This window comes from Merops nubicus, unplaced genomic scaffold (genome assembly GCF_000691845.1).
Source record: "Merops nubicus isolate BGI_N331 unplaced genomic scaffold, ASM69184v1 scaffold11249, whole genome shotgun sequence".
In the NCBI taxonomy this organism is placed as follows: Eukaryota; Metazoa; Chordata; class Aves; order Coraciiformes; family Meropidae; genus Merops; species Merops nubicus.
The window spans coordinates 11,627-37,464 of NW_008631703.1; the positions used below are offsets into that span (position 1 = coordinate 11,627).

Here is a 25,838-nt window from a genome sequence, read left to right on the forward strand (position 1 = left end):
TGAACTATACCTGATTAAGTATCCTGGATTATCTCTGTGTGGCACTTTCTCAGTATGGATAGACTCCAGGCAGAGAAATAACACCTTTGTTCTCTTAACTGTAAGCTGGCATCTGAAGAGATGACTTGATTTCATCCAAATACCTTCCTATTTCTTGCTTTCTTTTGCTTCATGTTTCTTTCAGCAAGCTTTCAGACTGGCTGTTGTTTAAACTGCCTAGAAATGTAAACAAATTAAGCAACTAAAACTCCTGTGGTTTTCAGTAGCAGTTTGGCTCATATAAATAGTGGAAGATGTAGGCTTTGCTTTTTCCTTTTATAAAATAATCTTCAGAATACTGTGATATTAAGAGAATTCTTCTTTGGTCTAATCCCCATTTAAATATCATCAGTTTCAGAGAATAAGAGAATACCAGTGCCAACTTTTTTTTTTTTTTTCAAAATTATGCCACTAGGATGCTCATAAGATACCAATACAGATAATTTGTAGATAATAAATAGCACAAAGGGGAGAGGACCATAGCTGTCCCCGTGTGGCAGCAGATTAGTTGTTGCAAATGTTTTGATGGCTTCATGGTAGAAAGGTAGGGAAGAGCATAACAGAGAGATCCTCTTCTATATGGTGCAGCTGAGGCTACCTTCAGTAAGTTCAGAACAAAAGGAGTAGAACTAAAAGGTTTTTTTTCTAAATATTATTGCATTTCATAGCATAGTTTAACTTTGTCATATGTAGTGTGTGTATATATACACTGTATATAATTAGGTTATACAGTATTTTATAATATACAGTTAATTTTATAGCATTATTAATTATTATAGTTATTTTTCCCCAGTTTCTTATCCAAAAGTCTCAAGGGACTCTGCAGATCTTTTCTGAATTCTTCTTGTTAATGTTGAATACAACTATACAACGTAATGCACTGGCAGGCAAGGAAGCATCACCACTTCAGAGAAGCAGCACCTTTTCAAATTCCAGTGGTCTTTGGAAACCTCAGCATTGTTTCTAGCTGTCAAGAGAGTGCCTCAAGCACATTTAAAGAGAAAAATGGGCCCTGACTAGATTGGCACACTGAATAGCTTGATCAGACATACCAGGGGTACAAGGCAAGTATGACACCTTGCTAACCTGTTTAAGGGCACTTACAGTCTTTTTATTTTAATCATCTCAGTCACAGAAGCAGAAACATTGAATGAGCTGTGACCAATGCCTAATCCAGAAGTCATTAGTTCATTTCTTTCCCATTGAGCCCTTGGAATTTTTACCAGGTTCCTTTGAGCATGCAGGGATATTTTGTTGTGCCAAAGACCCAGAGAAGCGAACACCAAAGAAATCTGGTCCTGCTAGTTGTCCTGCTCCTGGCTCACAGTGAGGTGGCAATGTCTTCCTTCTTTCTTTGATTCTTTTCACCAGAGTCCAACCGAGAAGCTATTGGCGCTGCTCGAGGAGTCACACCCCTACTGTCTCTTGCAAATTCCTATGATCCTAGAGTCCAACAAAATGCAGTTGGTGCTATTCTCAACCTCACACAATCAGGTACTTTCTAACGGTTTACCTAAAATTGTTGTAAGAAAATTTCTCACAACAAATAATTTCCCTTGCATATGACATTCACATCGATTCCACAGGTTGATGACTCCAGTTTGGTCTCTCTTTAGCTAATACAGACCCTTTTTTGCCTAGTATCAAAATAGAAAGGCTTGATTTTCAACCTTAAAAGGCTTATGTACCAGCTCTTAAAACATCAGTCAAACACATAGGAAAAAAAAAAAAGACAGGAAAAAAAATAACTTGGTCTAAAAAGTCAGGAACACATTTGGTGGTACTTTCAGGCAGTCTCAGAAGCTTATCCAACAAGGTCAAGCTCTAGGAATGTTTGACTTCTATCCCTAACTTAACGTTGGAAGATGTAAAATAAAACTATTACAGCCCAAATGCTCAAGGCTCATGGGATTTCTGCCAACAGCTTTAGCAAAAGCAGCAGTTGGTCTTCTGCAATAATAGGTGTACTACCATACATTAACTCTGGAAAAAAACCAGCAATAAATCTCACCTATCTAGATGATACCATCATCCCACACAGCTAAATGATATAATTGTGGGTAGTGTCTGTTATTTCTGGAGGATTGAAGGGAACAGTTGGCAAGAACTTCTAGAGCTGGCTATCACATTCCTGTTATTTTTTCAGATTTTTTTTTTTTTCTTAACACAGAAATCATGGTGAATATCATACCTGAGGTTTTCATCTTCTACAGCAATTCAGATTCTCAGAACAGTTTTTAGCATAAAACCAGCCGAGGCTTAATCAGACAGCCTGCTCCTCATTTGCTAAAATGTCTGTGTACTGCTATATTGCACAGCTCTAAATTATATACTCTCCAGTCACAGTGACTGGCATATATTTGGACAAGATCACCACTGTCCAGAACCCAGTGGCTGCTCATATCCCTTTTGCATGGTGCCTCCAGATGAGAGGGAGGGGAGGGGAAAGACACACTAACAGCACTTTTTTTCTTAAATGGCAGAGAAAATCCAACAGGTCCTGTGCAAGGAAGGAGCCCTACCAGTTCTTGCCTTGCTGCTGGAATCTCCTGACTCAGAAGTACAGGTATGGCTCAAACAAGTAAGACTTTTAAACAGTAACAGTGTGAGTGTAAGGAGGGCACAAACCATAGCATGCAGAAATGAAAAGGTAGAGAAAAGGTTTCTCTAGAGAAGGGGGAAAACATGTGAGGGAAACTCAGCTCAGTCAGATAATGCATATTCAAAACACTCAGTTTGTCTAGCTCTGCAAGAGAAAATTTGTGACACAGAAGTGCATCTGCCAGCACTAGCATAAGGCATTCACACTGTCGTTACACCGTTACCTTCTTGTGTGTTTCAGATCATCAGACAAGTTACAGAGAGGCCTTCTTCCCCTCCCCCCCATTTTTTTTTTAATTTTTTGTATCCTAACTATGATTTTCCACTCTAAGCAATTTTACTAAGTGTTCTGAGAGGACATAACTTGCAAAGATTTTTTTTTCTTTCATTGTAAATATCTGGGAAAAAAAATAGGCCTTCCTATTTTAGGTCTACCACAGACACCATTTGTGATTCTGCACACACAACAGTCTTGGTTCAAAAGTATGCTGATGAAAAACTATCAAAACTATCAATAAAAGTTGTTAACCTTAAAATCTACTAGTTCATTCAGTCAGTCCTCTGAGTACTAGAGGACTGTTTCCTCCATCAGTTTTGTTATCTCTATTGAGATTTCTCTTAAAAGTCAGAAAGGATGGAGCCTCTGGAATTGCTTTCTGCAAACCGTTTCAGCATCATCGTCTTAAAGTTTCCTTCTCTGCAGTTCATCCTGTTTCTTCTAATTATATCTCCCTGTGTAGTCATGTAGATATATAATCCTGCCTAGCATTAATGTTTAAATAATTTGAAAATGATCTCTTGGCATGCTAAGGCAATGACTACATCCAGCTTGAGTAAACCAATGTAATCATATAATACAGTAGATGCAGGTGACCTAACTTAGGTGCCAGCAGCTGTGTTGTTCCAGCAGCACAGTATATTCCCAAATACCCGGGGCTCTGATGGGTTTGTACAATATATAGTGCCACAGCATGGCTGCTGGTGTAGCTATAGCAGATTGCATCACTTTTCCTGGAGGAAGCCCACATGGGCTGTTCCCCCATCTACCTGATAAATCACCCGGAAGATGGAAAAACACTTTATTTTCATCAGCTCTAAATCTGAGCATTTCTCCAATTTATTTTTATTCTCTTCAAGATGTCAGCAGTGTGACCTCTTCTCTCTCTCCTTTTCTCCTGGTTCTCTGCAGTATTACAGCTGTGCTGCCCTAAGCAACGTGGCAGCCAACGTTCAGCACCACGAAGCCATGCTGGGACCTGGCAATGGATTCCTGCTACAGACACTCATCTCTCTCCTCTCCTCTTCTGTTGACAAGGTAAAGCTGCACCTTTCTCTTTGTGTAAAGGGTAGAACTATAAATTTGGGATTCCAGTTTCAGTCTTGCACAATTCTGCTCATCTACTGTACAGGTGCCTATGCAGCATCTTTCCTACGAGAAATGACATACATTAGAAGATACATAGGTTCTACAAGGTCAATGTATGGAGAAAGAGAAGGAAAATCATTAAAGTTGTTCCATAGCCCTGGATACTTCCTTTAGACTAGGATGACCTGTGTTCTTTAAACTTGAAACTAGATGTGACGTGCTCTGTCCAGGCTCTCAACTAACTTTGATCATTGTGTCTGTGACAGAAGGTACCTCGGAGCATCTATTATGCTACCTTCTTTTTTTTTTTTTTCCCCCCCTTCTTGGTATCTGTAACTTTGACCATATGGCCACAAAGGATAACATCTTGAAAATTTTGTTTTGTTGGAAGCCATACCAAAGAAACTTCAATAAGTCACAGTCCAGGATTTAAAGGGTGGAACCTTAAATTCTGTGTAGGAGGGAGGTGAAAAAACAGACAAAGCAAATGAGGCACATTCACTCCATTTTCCTGTAACTCATCTGACATTCTAAACCAAATCAAAATCTGAATCCCATTGACCCTTCCTCATCAACAAGAGGATGATGGATACTACAAGAGGTTGAAAAGAATTCATCAAAACTTTGGGAAAAAAAAATCATGTCCTAAAATTTGTTCTCTGAAGATAATGTAATAGCATGCTAATGTTGTTTATTTTACATACAATAGGCAAGAACATGCATTACTGAAACTGCTCTTTCTTCCTTTCTCCCTCTCTCTTTTTTTTTTTTTTTTCCTTCTTTGTCACAAGCAGGTTTCAAGCCAGGCATGTGTTTGCCTAAGAAATTTGGCTACCAGTGGTAAGCAATATCTTGGAGATAAACCACGCTATTTCTTTTCTTTTTGTCTCTGGCTTTCAGAGTGAGCATGGTGGGCTGGGAACCTTTTATATTAAAAGCAAAGAGATACCCTCTTTTCTACATTTTAATTGGATGTTAAGGGAAGAGGGAGGTGCAGTCCATACAAACCTGCCTCAGAGCTCCCAGGTAGTGAAGGGAAGTATCTGGACAAAGTGAGAGAGACAGCAAAGGTCTCCTTATGCACAGAACCTTTGCAACTTATTGAATTTTTCTCCTTTCCCCGTTTCCTAAGCATTAAACCTGATTAAAATAGGATGTCTCCTGAAGTTGCTGCTTGAGTGGAGACCTGCCTTCTCCCAAGGCATGAATCTGTCTATCATTAAATATAATTTTCTCCCAAGCATTTATCATACTCTCAAAAAAAATGTATTCTCTTAATTGCCCAAGATCCATTTCTACAGCATATTCAGGAGATGAAAGCAGAGGACTGGCACACTCAGTGCTAGAGCCCTGGGGTTGAGGGTGGAGTTGTTAATCTAGAAAGTGTAGAAGCACTTAATTTTCAAGCAACCACAATTACAGTGGAGCTGGGGCTGAAGGAAATGCTGTGCTACACCTTGCTGTGGTTGAAACCCTCCGGGTCTGTTTGGCCTTTTGGGACTGTCGCTCCATCTGCTGGCTGATCTGATATTGCCTTTTAGCACCCAGAAGGGATTCTGCCAGGATGGCTGACCTCTTCCCTGGCTAACCATAACTCTGCAACATAGGTTGTGCTTGGGGACCTCTTTCTGTCTGTACAGCAGAAGCTGCCACCCTCGTACTGGGCCTTATGCTAATGAAGGACCCAGAAAACGCCCCTTATTTCTTCTTGTTGAAGGTCAGACACAAACTGAGGGCTACCCAAACCTACATTCTGCTCTCAAGCCTGGGTTAATCCTCCGGCAAAAAGAGACAGAACAAATGAGAGCTTCTTTTTATAACCAAACATCCAGCATTGTCCCATCCTACCGAGCTGTCTGTCCTACAGACACGGGGAGGTGCCCTCTAATTTCATCACTGAGGCACAAAGGTCAGGGCCCAAATACCTCCTCATGGTGCTCTGAAGCCCCCTGACCTCAGTTATTTTCCCAAACCAGCAGACATCCAGGCTGAGATGGTTGCTGAAGATGTCCTGCCCAAGCTGTGCTCCCTCCTGGCGTCTGGCAGTGAGGACGTGCGTCGTGCCTCCATCGCTCTGCTCTGGATACTGTCCCAGCACCCGCACAACCAGGTACGGGATGTCACTCCCCAAGGCCAGAGTGGGGAGAGTAATTCTGGCCACGGCCTGGGGTGATGCTCTGTTATGGCAAAACTGCATATGAAATGCATTTTGAGAACGACCAAAGGCTCTGTGAGACTTCCCAACCCTTGCTCCCTCTGTCACCCAAAATAACGAGGTTTTAACAAGTCATTAGGTCCCCAAGGAGCCTATCTGTGGTGGTGAGTGGGATCCAAAGGATCCTGTAGTTAATAAGATTGTCTGTAAGGGCACCAAGGGGAGGGCAGAGCAGGAGATGGGTGCCAGATTCCTTGGACTTATGGACACTGCCCTGCACCTGCCTGTGGTCCCCTCATCCCTCAGATGAGTGTGCAAGGGGCAAGACACACACATAGCACACTGAGAGACTGCAGCCATGGCGGCAGCTGAAGAAGCTGTTCCTTGGCTACAGAGCTTCCCCTCACACTGAAAAGCAGGGAAACTAATTTAAAGTGTGCATTTCAAGTGCATCTGTGCCAGGTACAGGGCAAAAATGCATTACTTTCCTCTATGGACAGTGACTCAAAAGAACATTTGCATAAATTTAACATCTTTTGAATTAGGATCAAAACATCAAGAGGAGCTAATAAAATGTGAAATTAGTGAATCACATTAGTGAACCTTTGGCTAATTTACTTCACTGTATCCTCCTCATGTCCTTAGTTACGGAATGGTTCCTTTGCCCACGTTCAGGGTAAACACCACCATTAACAGTGCAACACTATGCAAATACATGAAGAAGTCTGGGTAGAAATAAAATACAGCAAACAAACAAAACAGACACTCCTGCTCTACTTTAATCCCCCACATAAACCAGCAAAACCAGTAAATAGCAACTGACAAATTATAATTGTTTTTAAGTGTGCTTTTCCATTACAGTAATTATAGACATCCTTAAGAACATGGATAGGAAAGGTTTTTGATGGGTGTCATAAGCTAGCAATAACCTTTTAAGAGAGTCAGAGTTTGGGTAGATAAAGCAAAAAAATGTGAGAACCTTTCCTGCCACATTGCTTTAAGCAGTAGTGACAGTCTGAGTAGCCACACCTGGGCTTGGGTGCTTCTCATGGCTGAAATACACTCAGTCTGATTTGAAATTTCCTCTGGCTATTGGAAGCCCGGTGACTTAGACCTCAGCTGCACGTATGCAGCACAGTGGGAGCCAGATGACACCTCCTCTAACTATGGGACATGATGGAAAAAATGGGTAAGGCCAGTGCTTGGGAAGCAGCAACTAGAGTGCAGAGCTTTTCAAAGGCCCTGTGGCTTCGTAGGCTTTGTACTGGCTACATCAGCACCCAGCATCCTCATTACTTGTCAAACTGCCTCGTACAATCAAACCCCAATTTGCTCTCAACAAGCTTACAGCTGAAATAGGTTAAGTTACCTGGAGGCCGTTTACACAGTAAAAACATTACTCAGTACGAGGCATTATGCTGGAACATTGTTCTTGCTCACATTTGCTTTCCTTGCCCCCAAGCACCATTTGTACTTTTGCTCTCCCAGCAAAGAGTACCCACAACTCTTTTCCTGCCTGACCCCAAAACGTGTCTTTACCAGTGCTTCAAACCCCCAGCTGCCAAGGGCACGTTGCAGCATCAGTGGCAACAAGGGCACTGGGAGTTCAGCCTTGTTACATGAGCAGTGAAACAGCCTGTCCTTCATGGGGGAGAAGGGTCAGCAGCAGGAGGCTGGAAAGCAAAGCATCTCCTTCAAGAGTTTATTCTCCAGTGAGAAGCATCTACATCTCAACATTTGTTTTAGTGAGCAAACAGGGCTGTCTGTGGCTGCTGAATGTGGCTGCTTTGTGCGAGCAAGCCCTGGGCACTCTGGGAAGAGGTTGACCTCTCCTTACTCATATACTGCCTCCCCACCTCCATGCCTTTTCTAGCCTGTTTTTCAAATCTTTTCAAGGTTTCTTTCTCTAACTCACGCTGAATTCTCCATGAGTGAAAGAGGGACTTCTCCATGGGAACAGCTGTTGGAAAACAAACCGCCGAACAAAGCTAACCTTTACAAGCAAGTCAAGTGATGCTTGAATTATTACAAATACTACCCAGGATACAATAGGGCAGAATTCATCTGCCCTTTCGTTACCATGAAGCAAACCCCCAGGACTGCCTCACAGGAGCTCCTCTCCCCTCTTAAACCCCATTTTTGCAATCCCCTGGCCAGGCTGTTGACAGCGATTCCCAGCAAGCGCTGGAAAACTTCCCTCTTGCAGGAGGAAACTTACTCACTTCTCTTAAGGACAGCCCAGCCCCGAAACACTAAAGAGTCAGACTTTGTGAGAAGACAGTCTTATATATCACATTCGTTTGACCAAAGACCTGAAAGTCAGGGTGGAAGGGGTCTGTCTACTCCAGATGATGCCACTGACTTTCCACTCCAGGTACAAAATAACTCTGCCTTCCCATCTTGCTACCTGGTATACAGGGAATAATATTTATCTTGGCAAGAAATCTCTGGTTAAGGGGTGCAAGTGCAGCATTACAACTGTAAGCACACTTGCTTCTGGAATGCTTTTTTTCCCCCCCCCCATTTTTTTTGTTTTTAAATTCTGGGAGAAGTTCAGTCAATATCGATCTGAACCATCCAATCTGTTTTTACTAGAGTTTTCTTGTGATTCTCTTGTGCTGTGTAGGACTGAGCCAAAACCAAAAATTTAGATCCCAGCCATATGCCAGCCAAAAAAAAAAAAAACAAAAACAAACAAACAAAACAAACAAAAAAACCCCCAAACAAACAACAACAACAAAAAAAAAAACCAAAAAAAACCTTCATTAAAATTTAAAGCACTGTCACTAGCTAATGTAGGACCTAAATAGGCAGAAGAGCTTGGCAGGGAAGTTGTCTTATATCAATTTTGTTTATAGTCCATAGAAAATTTCCTCCTCTCAGGCTGTAGCAAGTCAAATAAGGGTACCATAGTTGATGATGGGATCTCATAGGAAAGAGGAGACACTTTTTCCAAAAGCACAGAAAATAGTCATCAATGATTTTATTTCTACATTTGAAGAAAAAGAAAACTAGAAAAAATTTACCACCATATCTGCATATAGGATTCTTTAAATGCCCTGAGTTTAGGCATAGCACTGTCCCTTCCATCTATTTTCATGTTTTATTTTGGGATTGATGGTTGTGACAGTGCTTAAAATGAATGTAAGTGAAGATGTCAGCTGATATTAAAAGAAAATAAGACACGCTTTTTCAATGTAACCTAAGTAAAAGAAAGATGCAAGTTAAACTAAATTTTAAAGACATCTGCTTTTCAATGCTGCTCCAGTGACCCTGACATTTCACAAGTTTCAAAATTATGTCATTTTTCTCGACTGTATATAAAGCCAATTATTTGTTTTACATGGAACACTCTTGCTAATGTTTCTTATCTTCTAAGTAGCACAAATGACATAGTTTGTTGTTAATAAACATAAGAACTGCATAAACAACTCAAATTTCTAAGGGAAAAAGAGTGAAAGAAAAAACACTAAGACAATTTTTTTTTTTTTTTATTTTAACTGTAGACCTAACCCAAAGTATGTTGAGATCAGGTTTGTCTTACAAAGAGCAGCACCCCCTTAATCCATACTGTTACTGAGGAAACTACCTGGGCAGTAATCCAAACTCAGTAGGTCTAATAATCAGTTAATATTAGTGCTAACTGGAGAAAGACTACATGCAGAGAGAGACGGACTCAATGAAGTCCATTTAAAGTTGCCATCAGACAGCAGAGAAACATAGGTATAAACTCAGAATATGCTGTTCAGAACATGTTGCTGAAGTGGCACCTGATCACAAAATGATTTCAACGTACAGTTCATTATTATAGGCAAGGTAAATTGCTGAGGTACCCAAGGACACACTGCTGCTGCTACTTCACCATGCACTTCTGCTTCTCACACCTACCCTGACCACTCCTCCTTCCAATCAGGATCACATGTCCTTCCCCTGGCTATCATTGACCTTTGGGAAGCATTTGATGAATACAAAAAAAACCCTACTGGCCTTTAAAAACTCCAGCTTTCTACGGCAAGTGCTCTGTAGAGCAATGACAGCCAGTAGACCAAATTTTGAAAGAAAAAACACTGGACACAGCTGCTGCACCATTGGTTGAAGTGAGCTAAGTAATGCTCTTCTTTCAGAGCCAAGCTCTATCTACCTATAGTTCACTGCAAAGCTGCATTGTGTTGTCTGTACTGGATGTAACTGAGGTACAAGTTGCTCTTCTCAGGACACTCTGACATGTGCCGAGCTACTACAGAGCTTGGGGATGCTACTGTCGGCGCATAAAACAGACCCTGTGATTGTTGGCCATACTGCTTGTGTCATCAAAAACCTGAGCCTTTCCAAAAACAGACAGGTAGGTACTCACTGTTTTTCACTGAGCTGTAACCTGGGAGGCTGCTGTTCTGTTGGTATCAAAAGAAAGGGGGTTTTATTTGTATTTTTCCAATACAATACAAAAACACTAATGAAAGTAAGAAATACTGGATTTTTCCTGGGAGTGGTGTGGTTACCTAATTTGAATGACTGCATCATAGGTATAAAATGTGCTTCTAGCAAAGACATTTCATACTAATTAAAGGAACCATCCAGGAAAACCTGAGGTTTGTTATAAATTGAATCCTTATTTCCCAACTCTCACTCTTCAATTGCCCTTAGTTATCCAGTTATGGTGTTCAACACTGATCTAATTTCACTCCCACTTTGTAATATATAACCTCAGTTACTGATCTACATTCTGCCTTCTTGGCAAGATACTGTTTGTGCTAAGGTGCTATGAAGATCTCTATTGCTGACTTTGCGTTTAATGAAATCCAAATCCACGGATACACTTTCTTTTGCCTTGCTTTTTAAGAGCACCTTGATCAAACAGTGCCACTAGTAACAACCACTATTGGAGAAAAAAAACTACGCAGATCCTCATCTCTGCTTTGCCCCACTTTCTAGTACATGCTTTTGGAGACTCAGTTCTGTTAGTTTTTTTCTTTGTTCATGATCCAGTTACCACTTGTTCCAGAAATGGTCCACAGTAGGAGTAAAAACAAACCAGCTTTGCAAAGTTTTCATTGAAAAAAATAACCATATTTGTCACTTAAATTTGATGACTTTATGCTGTTATCAGCAGGGAGCTGGTTCACCTTTTGCAAAGCTTTATGATGTACAGAGTATTTAGCTTTCACTGCACAAGTGAATCCATAGACATGAGTGGGAGTGCCAGGTTTCCAGGTTCAGTTCTAAGGAACCATCTCTAAAACACGAAAGAGTCCTTGGCAGAAGAGGAAAAAACATTTTGTTTTCATGCCAGCAGGACAAGAACAGAGAGTGCAAGCTTGAAAGGCAGCAGGTTTGAATCCAGATTCAACCTATAAGTATCAAGTTAAAAAACTGCAAAATAAAATGAGCATACAAAAAAAGATTTTCCCTTTTGTTGACAGACACTTGAGCTCCCTTATGGGGGTGTGAGCAACTTCTATTACTAGTACCTCCCAGAGACCTGATGACTGTGATTCAACATCACTAGTAACCAGTCACCTCCACATGACTCATTCAGGACTTACTCCTTGGTCTCATGTGTTTTTAATCCAGGTCAGCAGAGGCTATGTCCCCTAGCTGTTTTCAACTCAGTCTCTAAAATATATAACCTAGTACAGAGACACTCTGTCCAGCACTTTTGGCATAGCAGATTGTGTACGGGATACACAGAAATGTTTCATTCATAACATTTCTCTCCAGAAACGGAACTCGGCTTTGCTACTAAGAGGTCATCTAATTTTTTTTTTGCAGATCAGAGAAAGGTGTTTTTTTGTTGTTGTTGTTGTTGTTTTTTTTTTTTTTTTTATTTTTATCTTCCCCAGAGGCAAATAAGAGAAACTGGAAAACTTCCACATTTCCCAATGCTTTTCCCTGAAGCACTCAGCTTATTCACCTCTGCAGCAAGACTCGAGCAAATGACAGCTTAATACAAACATACAGCCTGGTATAGCAGCAGTAGGTCAGGAAGTTCTTTGAGCTCAGAGTTATTTGTGATCATAAGAACATTCCACAGCACTGGGAAATGCCTAAAATCAGGTGATCTCTGAACAATGCAAGGTGTTTGTCACCTGGTTGTGGCAGATCTGGGAGGAGACATTTCCATTATCAATGTTTTAGCCCTCAGCAAGACTTATTCAGTACTTCTGAAGTCCTTGGACACCACTAAAACTTAATGGAACTGCTAAACATGGATCTCTTTCTTGTTGCAGAGAATCATTGAGAGCCCATGTATTGAAGGTCTCCTTCAGACCATGCTTTCTACCAACAACACTCAAGAAGACTCTCTCCACTATGTAACATCTTGCCTGGCTGAGCTATCAAAGCAAGGTAGGAACACAAGCCCACCATAAATGCCTTCACCTGAGATGCGTCTGTATCCTTCATTAATCCTAGTAGGAGATGACACACAGACATGGACATACAGCCCAGGTCTTTCCCTTTACATTTACTGGGAGTTTGGCCTAAGCTTCAAGTGCAAGATCTGACTCACTGGCAGGACACACGGGCTCTATCATTTGCACTTTTTTCTGTTGAACCGCTTAAAATTTTTTACTCACAATTAATTGTGATGAACGTTACTGCTGTACGTGGCCTGTCTCCTGTTATTTGTAACTGCCCAGTTTCTCCAGCTGAATTCATTGCACAATAGCAGAAACTAAAATAATAAGAAAAAAAGACTAAAGTACAAAGTGGCTCTTTCTTTTTAAATTTCTTGCACATAGATTTTATAAGAGATCCCAAATTAACACCTGTGGAAAGTACAGCACTCCTTACAGCAGAGAGGATCAGTGTAAATTTTCCCATCCAGCCCCAGCATTGAATATTGTCTGTCAAACTTTTCATCTTTTCATCTCTTGTATCTGGTGTAAATGCCATGCAACTGGCAGCATGTCACATTTCATTTTGCAAGAGGTGCCCAGCAGCTGCTGGACAACTGAGCCCGCTAGGAAAGAAGGAGTTGATCTCGTACGTGAAGTGATTCAGAACACAAAACCAACGAAATAAAAATTCCCCAGCCTGTCTATGCACCATGGCCCTATCTTACTGAGAGCATAACCTTCGGACACGACCTTGTTTTACAACCTAAGTGTACTTACTGCCCAAGTTCAGCACTTACTTTGCTTCTCTAGCTGTATGAAAGGTTTCCTGTTTAGGCAGCATGGTTTCTAGCAGGCTTTGCCTTCATTTCCTCGACACCGGAGTTTCTGTTTACAGACTGCTCTCTTATCTTTCCATCTTCTAGAAGAAGCCGTGTTGCACATGGTCCAGCGGATGGATAAACCCTTGACAAAGTGTTTGGTGAGACTGGCTGGTCAACTGGAACATACAGAGACATCCTTTCAAGCTGCCTCCATCATCCAGCACATGACAGGTCACGGTAACTGTCACACAGCATTAACTGTGCTTTCAAAGATATTTATGTCTGTCTGTCTGTCGTGAAATGAGCCTTTTCCCAAAGGAGTTAACTCTCAGGCACTGAACAGTCTCTAACATTCCTACAGTATCCTCTATCTGGTCTCTACATAATTTTTAGCGTAAAGGCACTTACAGTCAACCTTGAAATACAAATAAAATAGCACTTGAGGGATGAAAATGGACTACGAAGATCTGATTCAGGTGGTTTTTGCCTTCAAGCACTGTCATTCTTCAGTCTGCAGCCATTTCTGAGGTCCTTAAAACCAACATAAGTAGGAAGGTAGGCAAGCATAAAATACTCCTTACCAAGGGAAAGATGAACATATTTCACAGAAAAGTGATTTTTGCATTTTTCTGTTTGACCCTCCTTCTCAATATATACAACATGACAGCATTCTGCACATACCAGAGTAGAAGCTGGTAGAGACAATTACAAAGAGATGGCTGTATTCCAAAATTTTAGATCAACTCTGCTTCCTAACCAGCAAGAGGAAAGCATCTTCCTGAACCTAATGCTTCTGTTGTAATTCTAGACTACATTAGCAGTAGCAGCGAAGTAAAATGGCTTTTAAGAATGTAACCTGTATTTTTTTTAAGTTTCAGTGAGAGAGAATTATTTTTACCTGTAGAAAACAAACAGCTTTATGCTTAATATACTTGTCCCCTGCAGCTGACAGCCTTTAAGACTTGCAAGAAAAGGGTGTTCAGATGATTCTTGTCACGTTCTCTAGAAAAGCATGGTTAGATTTCAGTCCTTAGATGTGAGAAAAACCAAAGTCCGTAATGAGTCTCCAATAAGGGAAAAAACAAACCTGTTTTTTTTTGCAACAGAGCAGACTCAGGTAGTGAAAAGAGTCCAACAGCCTAGTTGCTTCACAGAGAGGTTTGCATGTCAGGCTGACCAGTCTGTGAACCAGCATGTGCCTCACACAAGGATCAGCTTCCCAACACAGCAGCACACCCAGCGCTTTGTTTACCTGAAGTATCGGTGGTATCATTAGAGGCTGTTGCACATGGAAGTCCTTTGCTATTCTTTGCAGTAACATTGGTTGTAGCTGAAGGTAGATGTCATTAATGATCTGAAACGCTGTTATAAATTGTTTTCAAAATGTCTTAAAGGCTCCTACTGACCTTAAGTGCTTCCCATTTATGCAGAAAAAATGATGCTTTTGTTGAAGCGTCACATTGGAGAGATTCAGGCCTACCTCAAGAATTTTCTTACCCATCAAGAGATCCGTTTTCAGCAGCTGGGCATCTCTACATTCTGCAGACTTCGAGAAGGTACGTCCTCCCTGCTGGGCTGAGCCCCTGGGGTGCTGCCAGGCACTGCCAGCTCCTCCTGGCACCAAGCAGGCACTGCTTCCCTACAGAAATGGCAGCGCTGGGCCGCCTCCTCTGGAGACTACTTCTGCTCACTTAAGCAAACAATCTCCAGGGTAGCTGTATAAAACTTGGTTTTAAGTGACTTGATACAGGAGTTTTTTGTTTGCTTGCTTGACTAAAAACTAAAGGCTTTCTGTACAGCAGGGAAACGGGACTTCAGATATAGATGTTGTCATCCAATATAAGACTGTTTAGCACTAGATGCAGTTCTCTTGATTTTTTGAATTATTTTTTATTATTTTTTTTGGGTTTTGGTACAAGTTGAGTTCAGATGAGAGGTATAATACGGTAACAAATGTATACAGGATGTATCTTCACATATATAGAGCCAGCCGTATCAATCCTGCCACATTTTGATATGCGCCTATTGCATAAGGCTGAATTTAGCAACTGAACTTTAGATACCTGGATCAGGAGAATTTAGCAGCAAATTTAGCATTCCAAATTAAAATCTAGAATAGTCATAGGGAGTCATAGTGAAAACTGCATTAGTATCTGTTTTGTGTAGTAGAACATTGTTCTAATTCGTCTGTACTTTACACTGTAGTAAGAACCATCAGCTGTACCTAATCTGAAATATAAGCTTTCTAAGCATCAGCATTAAAACACAGGGAAAAACAGCAGGTTGCCTAATGCTCATTTTTCTTCTTCAGATCCAGAATTTTCACAAGCATTCAGAAAAAGCCAGATGGCCAAACTCCTCGAGCAAGTCCGTCAACAAACAGAAGAAACTCAAGAGCTACTTAGGGCAGCTATTTGTCATAAGGACAGTTAATATTTAAGCTACATGGCTTATGAAAACTTACCAGGTCCAAGAGGCTGAATTTTCAGAGAAGACAGGTCTTTTCATTGGTTCCTGTAGTTAAAGTTTTCTTGCTACTTCTGTCACACACAAGAGGTGTTCCAGTAACAAGAACTGGAACAGGTCGAAAGGCAATCCTTTTAGTGCTTTGGCTGCTAAAGTGTGCTTGAGGACTACAGCTACATTCTTTCTAACTGTTAGGAAAACACCTGCTATGCTTGGGTAATCTTCCATGGTTTGTTTTGGGTTTCCTCACTACCCCTGCCAAAAAACCAGTGCTGCTTTCATCAGGTTTTATTCACCTAACAGGCCGATGCTACTGAAGAGGCATCATCTCTCAGGTGTGCAGGTTCCTCTGCATTCACCTTTATTTTATTTCTGTTCCATGTTATTTATTCCAGAGCACACTCCAGTGACTTTACTTCAGAAAATAACTGAATTAACACATAGTATAAAGGTAGCAAACTACTAACAGGTTACTATTACAGGAAGTAACTGCTAAGGGGCAACTCAGAAAAAATTTGTACAAAAAAAATAAAATAGGGCAAGTCTTAAAGCTGACCCTTTGCCTACACTGTAGGCACTATTCTTGCAGAGTAGCAGAAGTACATTGAGGTAGGTCAATGTTGAACAGAGCATGTCCAGAATATGCAGCAGCTACCATGCAAGATTTAGGTGATATGTGTCTGAATACAGAAGTCTGTGTCCTGTAAAAGGTAAATTATTTCCAAAATTATTTGCAACAGGGAAAAAGTGAAAAAATCCGGATCTTATATTTTAATATTTATGTTTCATTTTAAAAGGAGTTAAAGAAAAAAAAAAAAAGCACTAGTATGTTTACATTCAACTAATTTTGTTTCATATATACAGGATACTGAAACCTGTCCTCCAAAGGGAGATTCTGTCTCAAAGACCTTTTAGGCAATCAAATTTTTCAGGAAAAAGTTGTAGCACAGAGCCTTGAAATTATGGGGAACTAGTGGTTTTTTTTTGTTTTTTTTTGGTTTTTTTTGGTTTTTTTTATAGATAGGCTTTAATTTGTAAGAGAATAGTTATCTAATAGCAATATCAATCTAATAGCACCTTTAGTCAATACACTTTTTAAATACAAGAATCTGGCTGGAGCTTCACATTGAACTGGCTGGAATACTTAAATTTTGGAACCACTGTTCTGGTAAACATCTGTTCTCAGGTAGCACAGTTTCTTAGGAAAATACTTCCAAACTGTCTCCTGTCTTTTGAGGTACTTCTGACCATGATATAACTCTTAGATGCATGTAGAGCTTTAGAGCTGCTACTGGCTACAAATATGGAATTAAAGCAAGATTAAAAATTATAATGATGAAAAGAATTTAAAAATCATTCTGTTATAACTAAGAACTCAACATTGCATTTTACTGTGGCCCAGATCACTAAGCTTAGTTTTGGTGCTAAGGGGAGGCATTTCTGTTAATGATTCCTTTTAAGAACTGTAAATTCTTTGCCATAGTACTGTAAAAAAAACCAAAACAACAAATGAAAACTAGAAAAAACCAAACAACCAAAACCACAAGCAAAAGCTTCTCTGCAGTGCAGTAAAAAGGCCTATTAAAGCACAGGGCAGATAGATAATTAAAGGCCTATTAAAGCACAGAGACTTCAGATAAAGAGTGTGGCATTTTCAGTATTCATGTTTGAAAGGAATTTTCTTTTGAAATCTCATGTAAAAGACCCACGTGCTCAGCTGGGCATATTAGAATGGAGGACTGCAAAGAGCTGAAGGACACAGCTATGAACAAAACCAGAAAATCTCAAACTTCAGGCCACCTCCTTGGGTGACTTTAGATCATTTTCCAAAAAGAAAACCTGTGCAATATTAAGTAATGGCATTAGAGTCTGTCTGGTTTTCTTGGGTATTTAATTGCAAACAATGCTTCAAGGTCCTGGCAAGAAGGACAATAATGAAGCATTCACCAGGAATGCAGAGATGAGACGTTTGAAATGAGAAAAGCTAACGGTGAGCAACCCAGCAGCTGTGCTATACTGAGCTAAACTCAGTGGATGTCACCCCCCTAAGTATTTCTCTTGTGCTGTTAAGACATGAGCTGACTTCCACAGCTGCTAGCTCTGCCTCACTGAGTAGTTAAGTCTTGCCTCTGATAGTACCATCAACAAAAGCAGTTGCAATAGCAGGCAATGGAGCTGGCTTTCATTTGGTATCGTATTTTATAATCAAGAACAATATTCAACAGAATAGAAGCTATTGTTCCTTGCATAATTTAAAACTGAGCCCAAATAGATCAGGATCAACATAATTTAAACCTAAACCTAAATGCATCCAAATTGAGGCTAAATCTTAGTGGCTATTTCTTTGCTCTGTTTCTAGCTGTATGACTCTATACTAATTTTCTAGTAAAGAGATTAGAGAAAACCTGAAGAAAAGTTTTAAGCAGACCGGGAGCAGCAAGAAGAGTTTTTCATCACAGACTGACTCCTGTTTGAACTATGCAAGAAAAGGAAAATGTAAATAGAAGTAAATATTTCAAACAAGTTTTATTTGGTACTTACATGCTAGATATAGGCTTAAAGAAAAACTACATATTTTGGACACTTCAAAATATTGTGGCTATGTACATGAAAAACTAAAGGAAGCAAGAAAGGAACCCAATTCATTTTACTGTTTCGCAAGCTGCTATTGGAAGCATTCTGACTGAATGGCTGTACTTTCCCTTCCATATGTTCTCTGGCAGATAAAGTCTCTTTTTGCATTGCATTTCCATTGCTTTTATCCCATCTCCTGTGTCAGATGAACATGTGACAGCAGCAAAAAGTCATTTCTTCAAAAATTCTTCTGCTTTTGTCTCAGGATTTCTTCTACTAGCACAGACTTTGGGCACAGCTCCCTAGAAGCCTCGCTCAGCGCTCACTAAAGGCAGGTGCAGGAATCTTAATGGTACGTTCTCTGGTAGCATGAACTGAAACCCCATAAACCTCTATTTCCACTAGCCAAGGATCTACTCGCTGACTTTAGTGAGCAATACATCAAGCCCTGGTTGGTGCTTCAAACTCACACACCTAGAGTGAGCTCTACCTGTAACAGCATTGTTTATCAAAGCACAGAAAGGTGCAAGATTTGACAGCTCTGCCCAAGAGCAACCAAAAGCGAGGGATGGAACAATGACAGTAGAAATCAGCATCAAACTAAAGAGAAAGCTCCTCTTATCACTCAAACTGCACTGCTTTATAAAAATCACACACCACAAAAAAAGCACAAACAATGACCATTTTCCCATTTGCTCTGAAACGAGCAAAACCAAAAAATCCTCAAACCTGCTCCATCATCCAAAAATCAAATGTTTCAGGTTTCACACAGTCTTCAATAGTCTGATAAGGCAAAGTCTTCCATCATTAGGAACAGCAGCAATTTACAGGACTCAGAACAAGGTACTTCCTTCTGTGTGCATGTATGTGTACACATCTTTTATAGTACTATGAACATGGATGTAACTGAAAAAATCAAGTTTGCAGTTATCGTTTAACACATTTTTCTAATTTATTCAATTAAATGATTTATTTCTGTACTGAACAAAATTCATAAATACATAATCTAGGAGAACAATAGGTTTTCCTCTTGTCTGTGAAAAAAATAACGCTTTCAAATTTTCACATTTTAAAACCTGCCTTGTTTTGTGTCTTTAGAGAATATGTGAGAAGATCATAGTGACGTCTCAATTTACAGAATGTCCCTGTAGGAATTACATTTACAAGAACCTGATACAGAAGCCTATACTTTGCCCCCATAATTAGAGTTCTCTGCAGTAATATTTAAACCAACAGGTTTAAATAAAACACCCCATTAACTCTACTTGTAGAGCAATGAGGTATTTATTTTTCAAGTATTAGAACCACAAAGTGTAAAAGATTCTTTGCCAATTTTACAATTATGCCTTTTAAACCAACACCCACCTTTTTAAAAAAAGAATCAGTCCCACCACCCAAATCAGCCCATTACTTTCAGATTCCAGTGTCTTGTGTCTTAAGGAATGCAGAAATATCCATTTACTAACAGAAAAAGCTTGTTGGAAAAAGCCGTATTAAGTTACGCACGTGAAGCATGATTTTTCTAGTGATGAAAGCTATTAGAAAGGTGATCCAAGTTTATTCCCATCATTTCTTCTGCTGGTTTTACTAAAGTCCTTCCAAAAAAAGATATTCAAGAAATCTTTAAAAAACCGGAGAGGAAAAATAAAACTCCTTCATAGCATGGAAGAAACTCCACTGACTGCAGAGATGCTCACTCATCACCTTTGGTTCTTCAGAGGAAACAATCAGATCACTTCTACAACAGAAAGTATCAAAAATAACAGATCAGGAAAGGGTGACAATGCTTACTTCAAATTCCAATGCATTTATGCAATTATCTTATTGTAAGATGATTTTCCTTACATTTTCTAGCCACAGAGAAAGAAAGCGTCGGTCCAATTTAATTTACTAAACTACTATTACTTTACCTAACATCCTTTAAAAGTTGTGACATAATTCAGAAAAAATCTAGTGTGTTGCACTGTCCCTCAGTATTAATGTCAGCAAGAACCTAATGAGGGAAGTACATCCAGAATTTTACACAGAAGGTGGGTACCAGTTGCCCTTCTGCATGTGTCTGTGAGGTACCAGACTTGCAGAACTGGAAGGTGATTGCTGGTCAGAAGCTAGGAGCAGCTGTTGTCACCCCTTCTGTTTGAAAGCACAGGGCAAACATTTTCAAGCCACCTGAAACAGCACCAAGTGCAGGGTAATTGAGAAGCCCCTTCCAAAAAAAAAGATAAGGCCTCACCATAACTTGGACAGCATTTGTATGCGTTTGGCGTGCATAGCTTTACAAAGAGAAGACATGCTCCTTTCCCCAAATAATATGGGGTTTAAAAATGCTTAAACGAACCAGTTTATAGAAATCAAGAGCTCTAGGTGCTCTGTCAGTTACAACACAAGTGTTAACGAAGGCAAACCTACCTGCTGTTTGATGTGTTTGAACACTATCTACCTGAGGCAAAAGAGTCCCATTATCTTCAAAGGCTAGAATTGGATTCAAAGGAATTTCAGAACTATTGCTTCCGTCATTGTTCATGGCATCCAGCCGGGGTGGTTTAGAACCAATAGGCAAGTTTATGATCTCTTCGAAGTTATCATCCTGCATAGACATTCCATTTTCATTTGCATTTTTCTCTGGGTTGAGATTGCTGAAAGAGAAACAGGTATTTCCTCATACACTTCATCTAGAACAGGAATTCAGTCCTCCTCAAAGCAGTATTACAAACTGAAGAAAAGTTTGCATTAGTCCTGAGCATTCTTGTAGACATTGAAAACAAAACTATGCTTCTACCACATTTGGCTACACGATACCCAGAACTATTGAGAGCTTTATGGACGCTGCAGTTCTGAAAAGTGACTGCAATGGGAAGCAGTAAGAAAGCCCCTGCAGCACCACCACTGCCATCTTGAACCACCCACCTCATGCAATTTACAGCCTCTAATGTCTTTTTCAGCTGTCAAAACCTTTGCCATACCCCTCCTCTTATTGCAAATCAATGTAATCACCCTTAGGTAAGATCACTGTGATTTTTGCTATTTCTTGGATCACCACCTGCCTCCAGTTTTAGAAGAGACTCTTCTGCCTTCCATGTATGCAGAAGAAAAACTCACTTAACAATGCAGCTCTCCTTTCAGTCTCTCCTCCACTACACATTCTTAGGACTTATTTCCAAAGCGCTACCCAGCCCTGCACTCCTTCCACTGGTCACGTCCAAAGCAAAAGAAACACCTCCCAGCATCCCTCGTGTCAATCTGCTTGTTCTTTCTCCATCTCCCACTTGAGTCGAGGTGCCTTATGAGCCAGCTCTGGTACATCTCCCCCAGCCAGGAGCAGTACAAGCACAGACACGCTCTCCAATTACATGTAATCTCCTGAGAAGATACATGATCATGTCTCACCATCTTGCCCCTCCCCTCCAAACCCTTCTATTAGGCACTGTATTGTCAAACCCTGCTGCTGCCTTTGCAGGTGGCATGTGCTATATTTGCCAGAGGGGAGAAACTAAGGTGCTACTTCAGTGAACAGGATGACACTAATAGGACCATATGCTCCTCAAGAAAGAGCAAGTGCTGAAATGACACTCAAAACCCATGTGATCTTTTACAGGTGCTTGTTAAAGCCCTCAGCAGTTAGATCCTGACAATCTTGGGTACCTGTTCCCTATTGAGACCACATCATGATTCTTCAGGTTGTTTGGAAATGCTTCAGTGACAAAGGCTCAGATGCAGTTTTCCTGGACTGAAACTAGGCTATCAATTTCTTCAGGCCTTTTCTGAGTAGGATGCTTGGTTTCACAGCTGAATTTTCTCCTGACAGTAAATTTACTAGTCTTAAAGAAACCCGCTTGTAACTGGCATATGGCTTATTTTCATTTGCTGTCTTCTTCAGGTGTCCAACTCAACGAGCAATTCAGAATTTGTTTTACAGTACTTCCCAAGAGACAGAAAATAATTATTGTGCTTTTGAAAGTGGCAAAGCTTCACACAAAGCCCAGATTTCCTGTGAGAACAACATGCTGGGTTTCATAGCAAGCCTTTCCCAGTTTTTCAGTCCATTGTCAGTTCTTTTTCAGAAGGGCACTCGCCTTTCTCATGTGTGGATATGCTGAGCAAATTTCAAAGTGAAAAATATGTTTCACTGCACTGAGTTTGAGAGCAGGCACAGAAACCCTGCTGGCTGCCTCGGAGAGGTCACAAGTCATGTCATCTTTTTGTGCCAGAGATCCACATCTGTAAGATGAGGAGCAAAATTTGTGAAATGTTTTAGGACTGATAAAACCTGAGCTATAATGTGTAGTTATTGGGGTACTCACAGTAAGGTACCCTGTTACTCATTTCATCCCCATCTACTGACAGTGACCTTACCAGAGCTAGGATAACACAGCGAGTTTGCTGGATGGGGTAAGAAAAAGGTGGAAGAGGGCAACTGCTCATTCCTGTAAAATAAACAGCATAGTACTTCAAGTACTGGTACAATGAAGAACCCTCTTGCTTTTGCATGCATATTTTCTTTCTATCCAATTGCTCAGCTGATTTCATAAATAAATAGTTCTTCATATTTATTTGTCATTGCATGGCCAGAATTACACACCGAGTTAGAGCAGGATTCACAGACTTGAAAAATGTTTTTTGAAACAGAGGAGTCTATAAAATCACAGAATGCATACAGAAGAGGAAATCATGATTATGAAACTAAATTTTATGCTATAAAATCTTCTATATTTTATTTGCTTCACCAAATTACTAGGGGAGCAAATTTAGATGAAACAAGGAAAAATGGAACTGTGGAATTAATTTCCACTGGACATTTTAGAGGCCATAAGCTCAAAAGGAGCTTAGACAAAGTCCCAGGAGATTGACATACCCTCCAGCTTCTGGTAATTAGCAGCTTAGGGACTACTTGAGCCTATGGTTGCATTTGGACCAGAGTGCTTAGTAACCCTTCATTGACCTTCCAGAGGATCTCCTTGTCCTTAGATTTTTCTCCTTTACACACTCTCCTTAAGTGACTGCTGCAGGCCAGTAAAGCAAAGAACACAAAAAAAGTAATGGATTTTTAACCTGCTACAGCCGTTCTTACTATCTTATCTTAGGTTCTCAGCAATGTCTCAGTGCCCAGTGCAACACTGGAGATACCCTTTTCAGGCATACAGTATCACAGAAAGAACTGGATAATTTTGGCATTCTAACATATTCTGTAGGTGTGCTTGTAGAAAGACACCTACAGAATAAACACAAACAAACAAAAAAAACCAGAAAAAAGTTGCCCAAGTCATTCAGAGCGCGTTTCCAAACATAACAGTCCTGCAAGCATCTGAAGGACAGCTTCATGGCAACTGAAAAGTGTCTTTGTAGCTTTGCATTTTGATCTGGACACGTTGACATTAACAGGATAGACAGGAGGGAGCTGAGAGAAGAGCAGCCAATTTAATTAAAAAAATTGGAACATCCAAAAAGTTAAAAGCTACTGAAAATTACATCTGATGTAGATAATTTTAGCCAAAGCTCTGTGTAGACACAATCTGCATTTAAAGAATTTGAAGAGTGCCAAGAAGAAAGGTAGGACAGAATTTAGTATGTCTATTTCTGATCACCCATCCTAAATCAACAACTAATAAGGGGGAAAAAAAACCAAAACAACAACACACACAAAATCAACCAAAACCAAACAAACAGAAAAACCCAAACTGAATTGCAGGCCTTTGGAAATTGCCAGAATATTTCCACAGCTGTTATTCCTGATCTAAAAGACATCAGTTGTCTCATTTATTGACATGATGTTAGCAGAGGTGTCACAGATAGCCATTAACAGCAAAGGGACCCCACACTTCCGGATGATTTAAATAAGTATTTATTTTTAATCCACTGAGACAACAACACTGAAATCAGCCAGCAGTGAGGGGCTGGAGGCCTAAAGAAGGGAAAGGGGTAGCACTAAAGCAGATTTCAAGTGGTCTATCCCACAGACTGAGCAATGAACATTTCATAAGGGCTTGAAACCAGTAACATTCCTTTCGAGGACAAGATAATGAGGCAATCACCTTGTCTAACTCTGTATATCTAAAAATTGGTTATCTAATCTACACATTCCCAGCTCCCTTTATAATGAATGGACACAGATGGAGACAGAGATGAACTGCAGACATAGAAAGCAGCACAGAAAAAAATGGTATTACAGCACAAGAAAGGAATCCTATGGGAAATAATGTAAACATAAACCACTGTAGTGAAATAACTCTGAGAAGTAGCAGACAGGATATGATTTGGGCAAAGATTTAAGAAGTGGAGAACAAGAAAAAAATGTGCAAGTGGGAGAGAGATTAGGCAGCTGTATTCATTATCCAACTGCAGCTCCTACCATTGTGCTTCTTCCAGGATTCTACTGTTCAGTAACGCCAGAAACAAATCAGAATCTGGAAAAAATCTTGTTGGAATCTTTTGTAATTTATGAAAATTTTTAAAAGATTTTAACGTTGTATCTTATTTCAAGCAACTGTTTGAAATTATTTTTTCCATTTTTTTGAAAAAAAAATCCAGAAACCCAGATTCTATCCACAGGTTAACATGCTATTAATAATAATATAGTATCCATGAACTACCAATTTTCTTGGTAATTCTAGATACTTTACTAGCTAACTGGAAAATTTTTGTGGTATGCTCCATTGTAAAATACATTTAGAGTTGCCCTTTCCATCGTACTACAACTGGATGGTCTTCACTGAAGTTCAATTGTGAGTCTTCTCATTACAGACTTATAGGTCAGATATAAGGTCACTGCCTGTCCCCTCCTCCCTCCAGCCCAATAAGAATTCACTGCTCTTCATTAGCATTTGAGCATTAAATTAACCTAATTCACTTGTGCAGAAGACACTCAGAGCAAACATAGGTGGCAAAATCAGAACTCTGGCAGCACCACGTGAAACTACATCCCACAAAAATCATGTTCATGTTCAGACGTCATTTTAACTCAGACAACTATGAAAAAATAAAATTGTTTCTATCAACTGAGAATTCATATAAGATCTATTTGAAAACATGGAGTGCTGACATGTTAAAACAACTTAATTCACAAGCAAGCATCCGTTTCTTTTTCTTTCACAATGTAAACTGAAGGAGCTTTAAGCCTAGGGAAAATCGATTAATGTTCATTTGTTTAAAGCACAGTAGCAGGAATACCTATACAAATTTTGACAAAGTATTAGGTGGGATAGATGATTATGCCAATCTATCATCTGCATTAAATGTTTAATAATAAAACTAATAATCATTGACAATAGATATATGGTAAATAATGCAGCAGATCAAACATTTTCATTAGGGTTTATGAAGATCAATTATCTTGGAAAGCTAACGAAGCTCCAGTACAACAAGATCTGCATTGCTGATAAAAAGCAGCAACAGAGAATGGTGATGTATTGAAATTGGTTGCCCTCATTCTGCCAGAATTCTTCCAGTTTTTCTCTCTTGCATTGTACTTAAGACCATGGAAG

At 39.9% G+C, this 25,838-nt stretch overlaps 2 protein-coding genes across 2 annotated transcripts in view; one reads left to right on the top strand and one right to left on the bottom strand.

Annotated features, from left to right (window-relative positions):
* Positions 1 to 15,753, top strand: part of LOC103780022 (vacuolar protein 8-like) — a 26,222-nt gene extending 10,469 nt beyond the window's left edge. The window contains exons 5-14 of the mRNA XM_008947670.1: positions 1,411 to 1,533; positions 2,523 to 2,605; positions 3,830 to 3,955; positions 4,801 to 4,846; positions 5,983 to 6,116; positions 10,375 to 10,503; positions 12,389 to 12,506; positions 13,423 to 13,557; positions 14,751 to 14,876; positions 15,632 to 15,753. Of these exons, the coding sequence (XP_008945918.1) occupies positions 1,411 to 1,533; positions 2,523 to 2,605; positions 3,830 to 3,955; positions 4,801 to 4,846; positions 5,983 to 6,116; positions 10,375 to 10,503; positions 12,389 to 12,506; positions 13,423 to 13,557; positions 14,751 to 14,876; positions 15,632 to 15,753 (1,142 nt within the window). The remainder of the gene's footprint in view (positions 1 to 1,410; positions 1,534 to 2,522; positions 2,606 to 3,829; positions 3,956 to 4,800; positions 4,847 to 5,982; positions 6,117 to 10,374; positions 10,504 to 12,388; positions 12,507 to 13,422; positions 13,558 to 14,750; positions 14,877 to 15,631) is intronic.
* A 3,339-nt stretch (positions 15,754 to 19,092) lies between these two features.
* Positions 19,093 to 25,838, bottom strand: part of MAP7 (microtubule-associated protein 7) — a gene marked incomplete at its 5' end in the record, with an annotated part of 33,160 nt that continues 26,414 nt past the window's right edge. Inside the window, 2 exons of the mRNA XM_008947671.1 lie at positions 19,093 to 20,098; positions 20,770 to 20,996. Of these exons, the coding sequence (XP_008945919.1) occupies positions 20,088 to 20,098; positions 20,770 to 20,996 (238 nt within the window). The remainder of the gene's footprint in view (positions 20,099 to 20,769; positions 20,997 to 25,838) is intronic.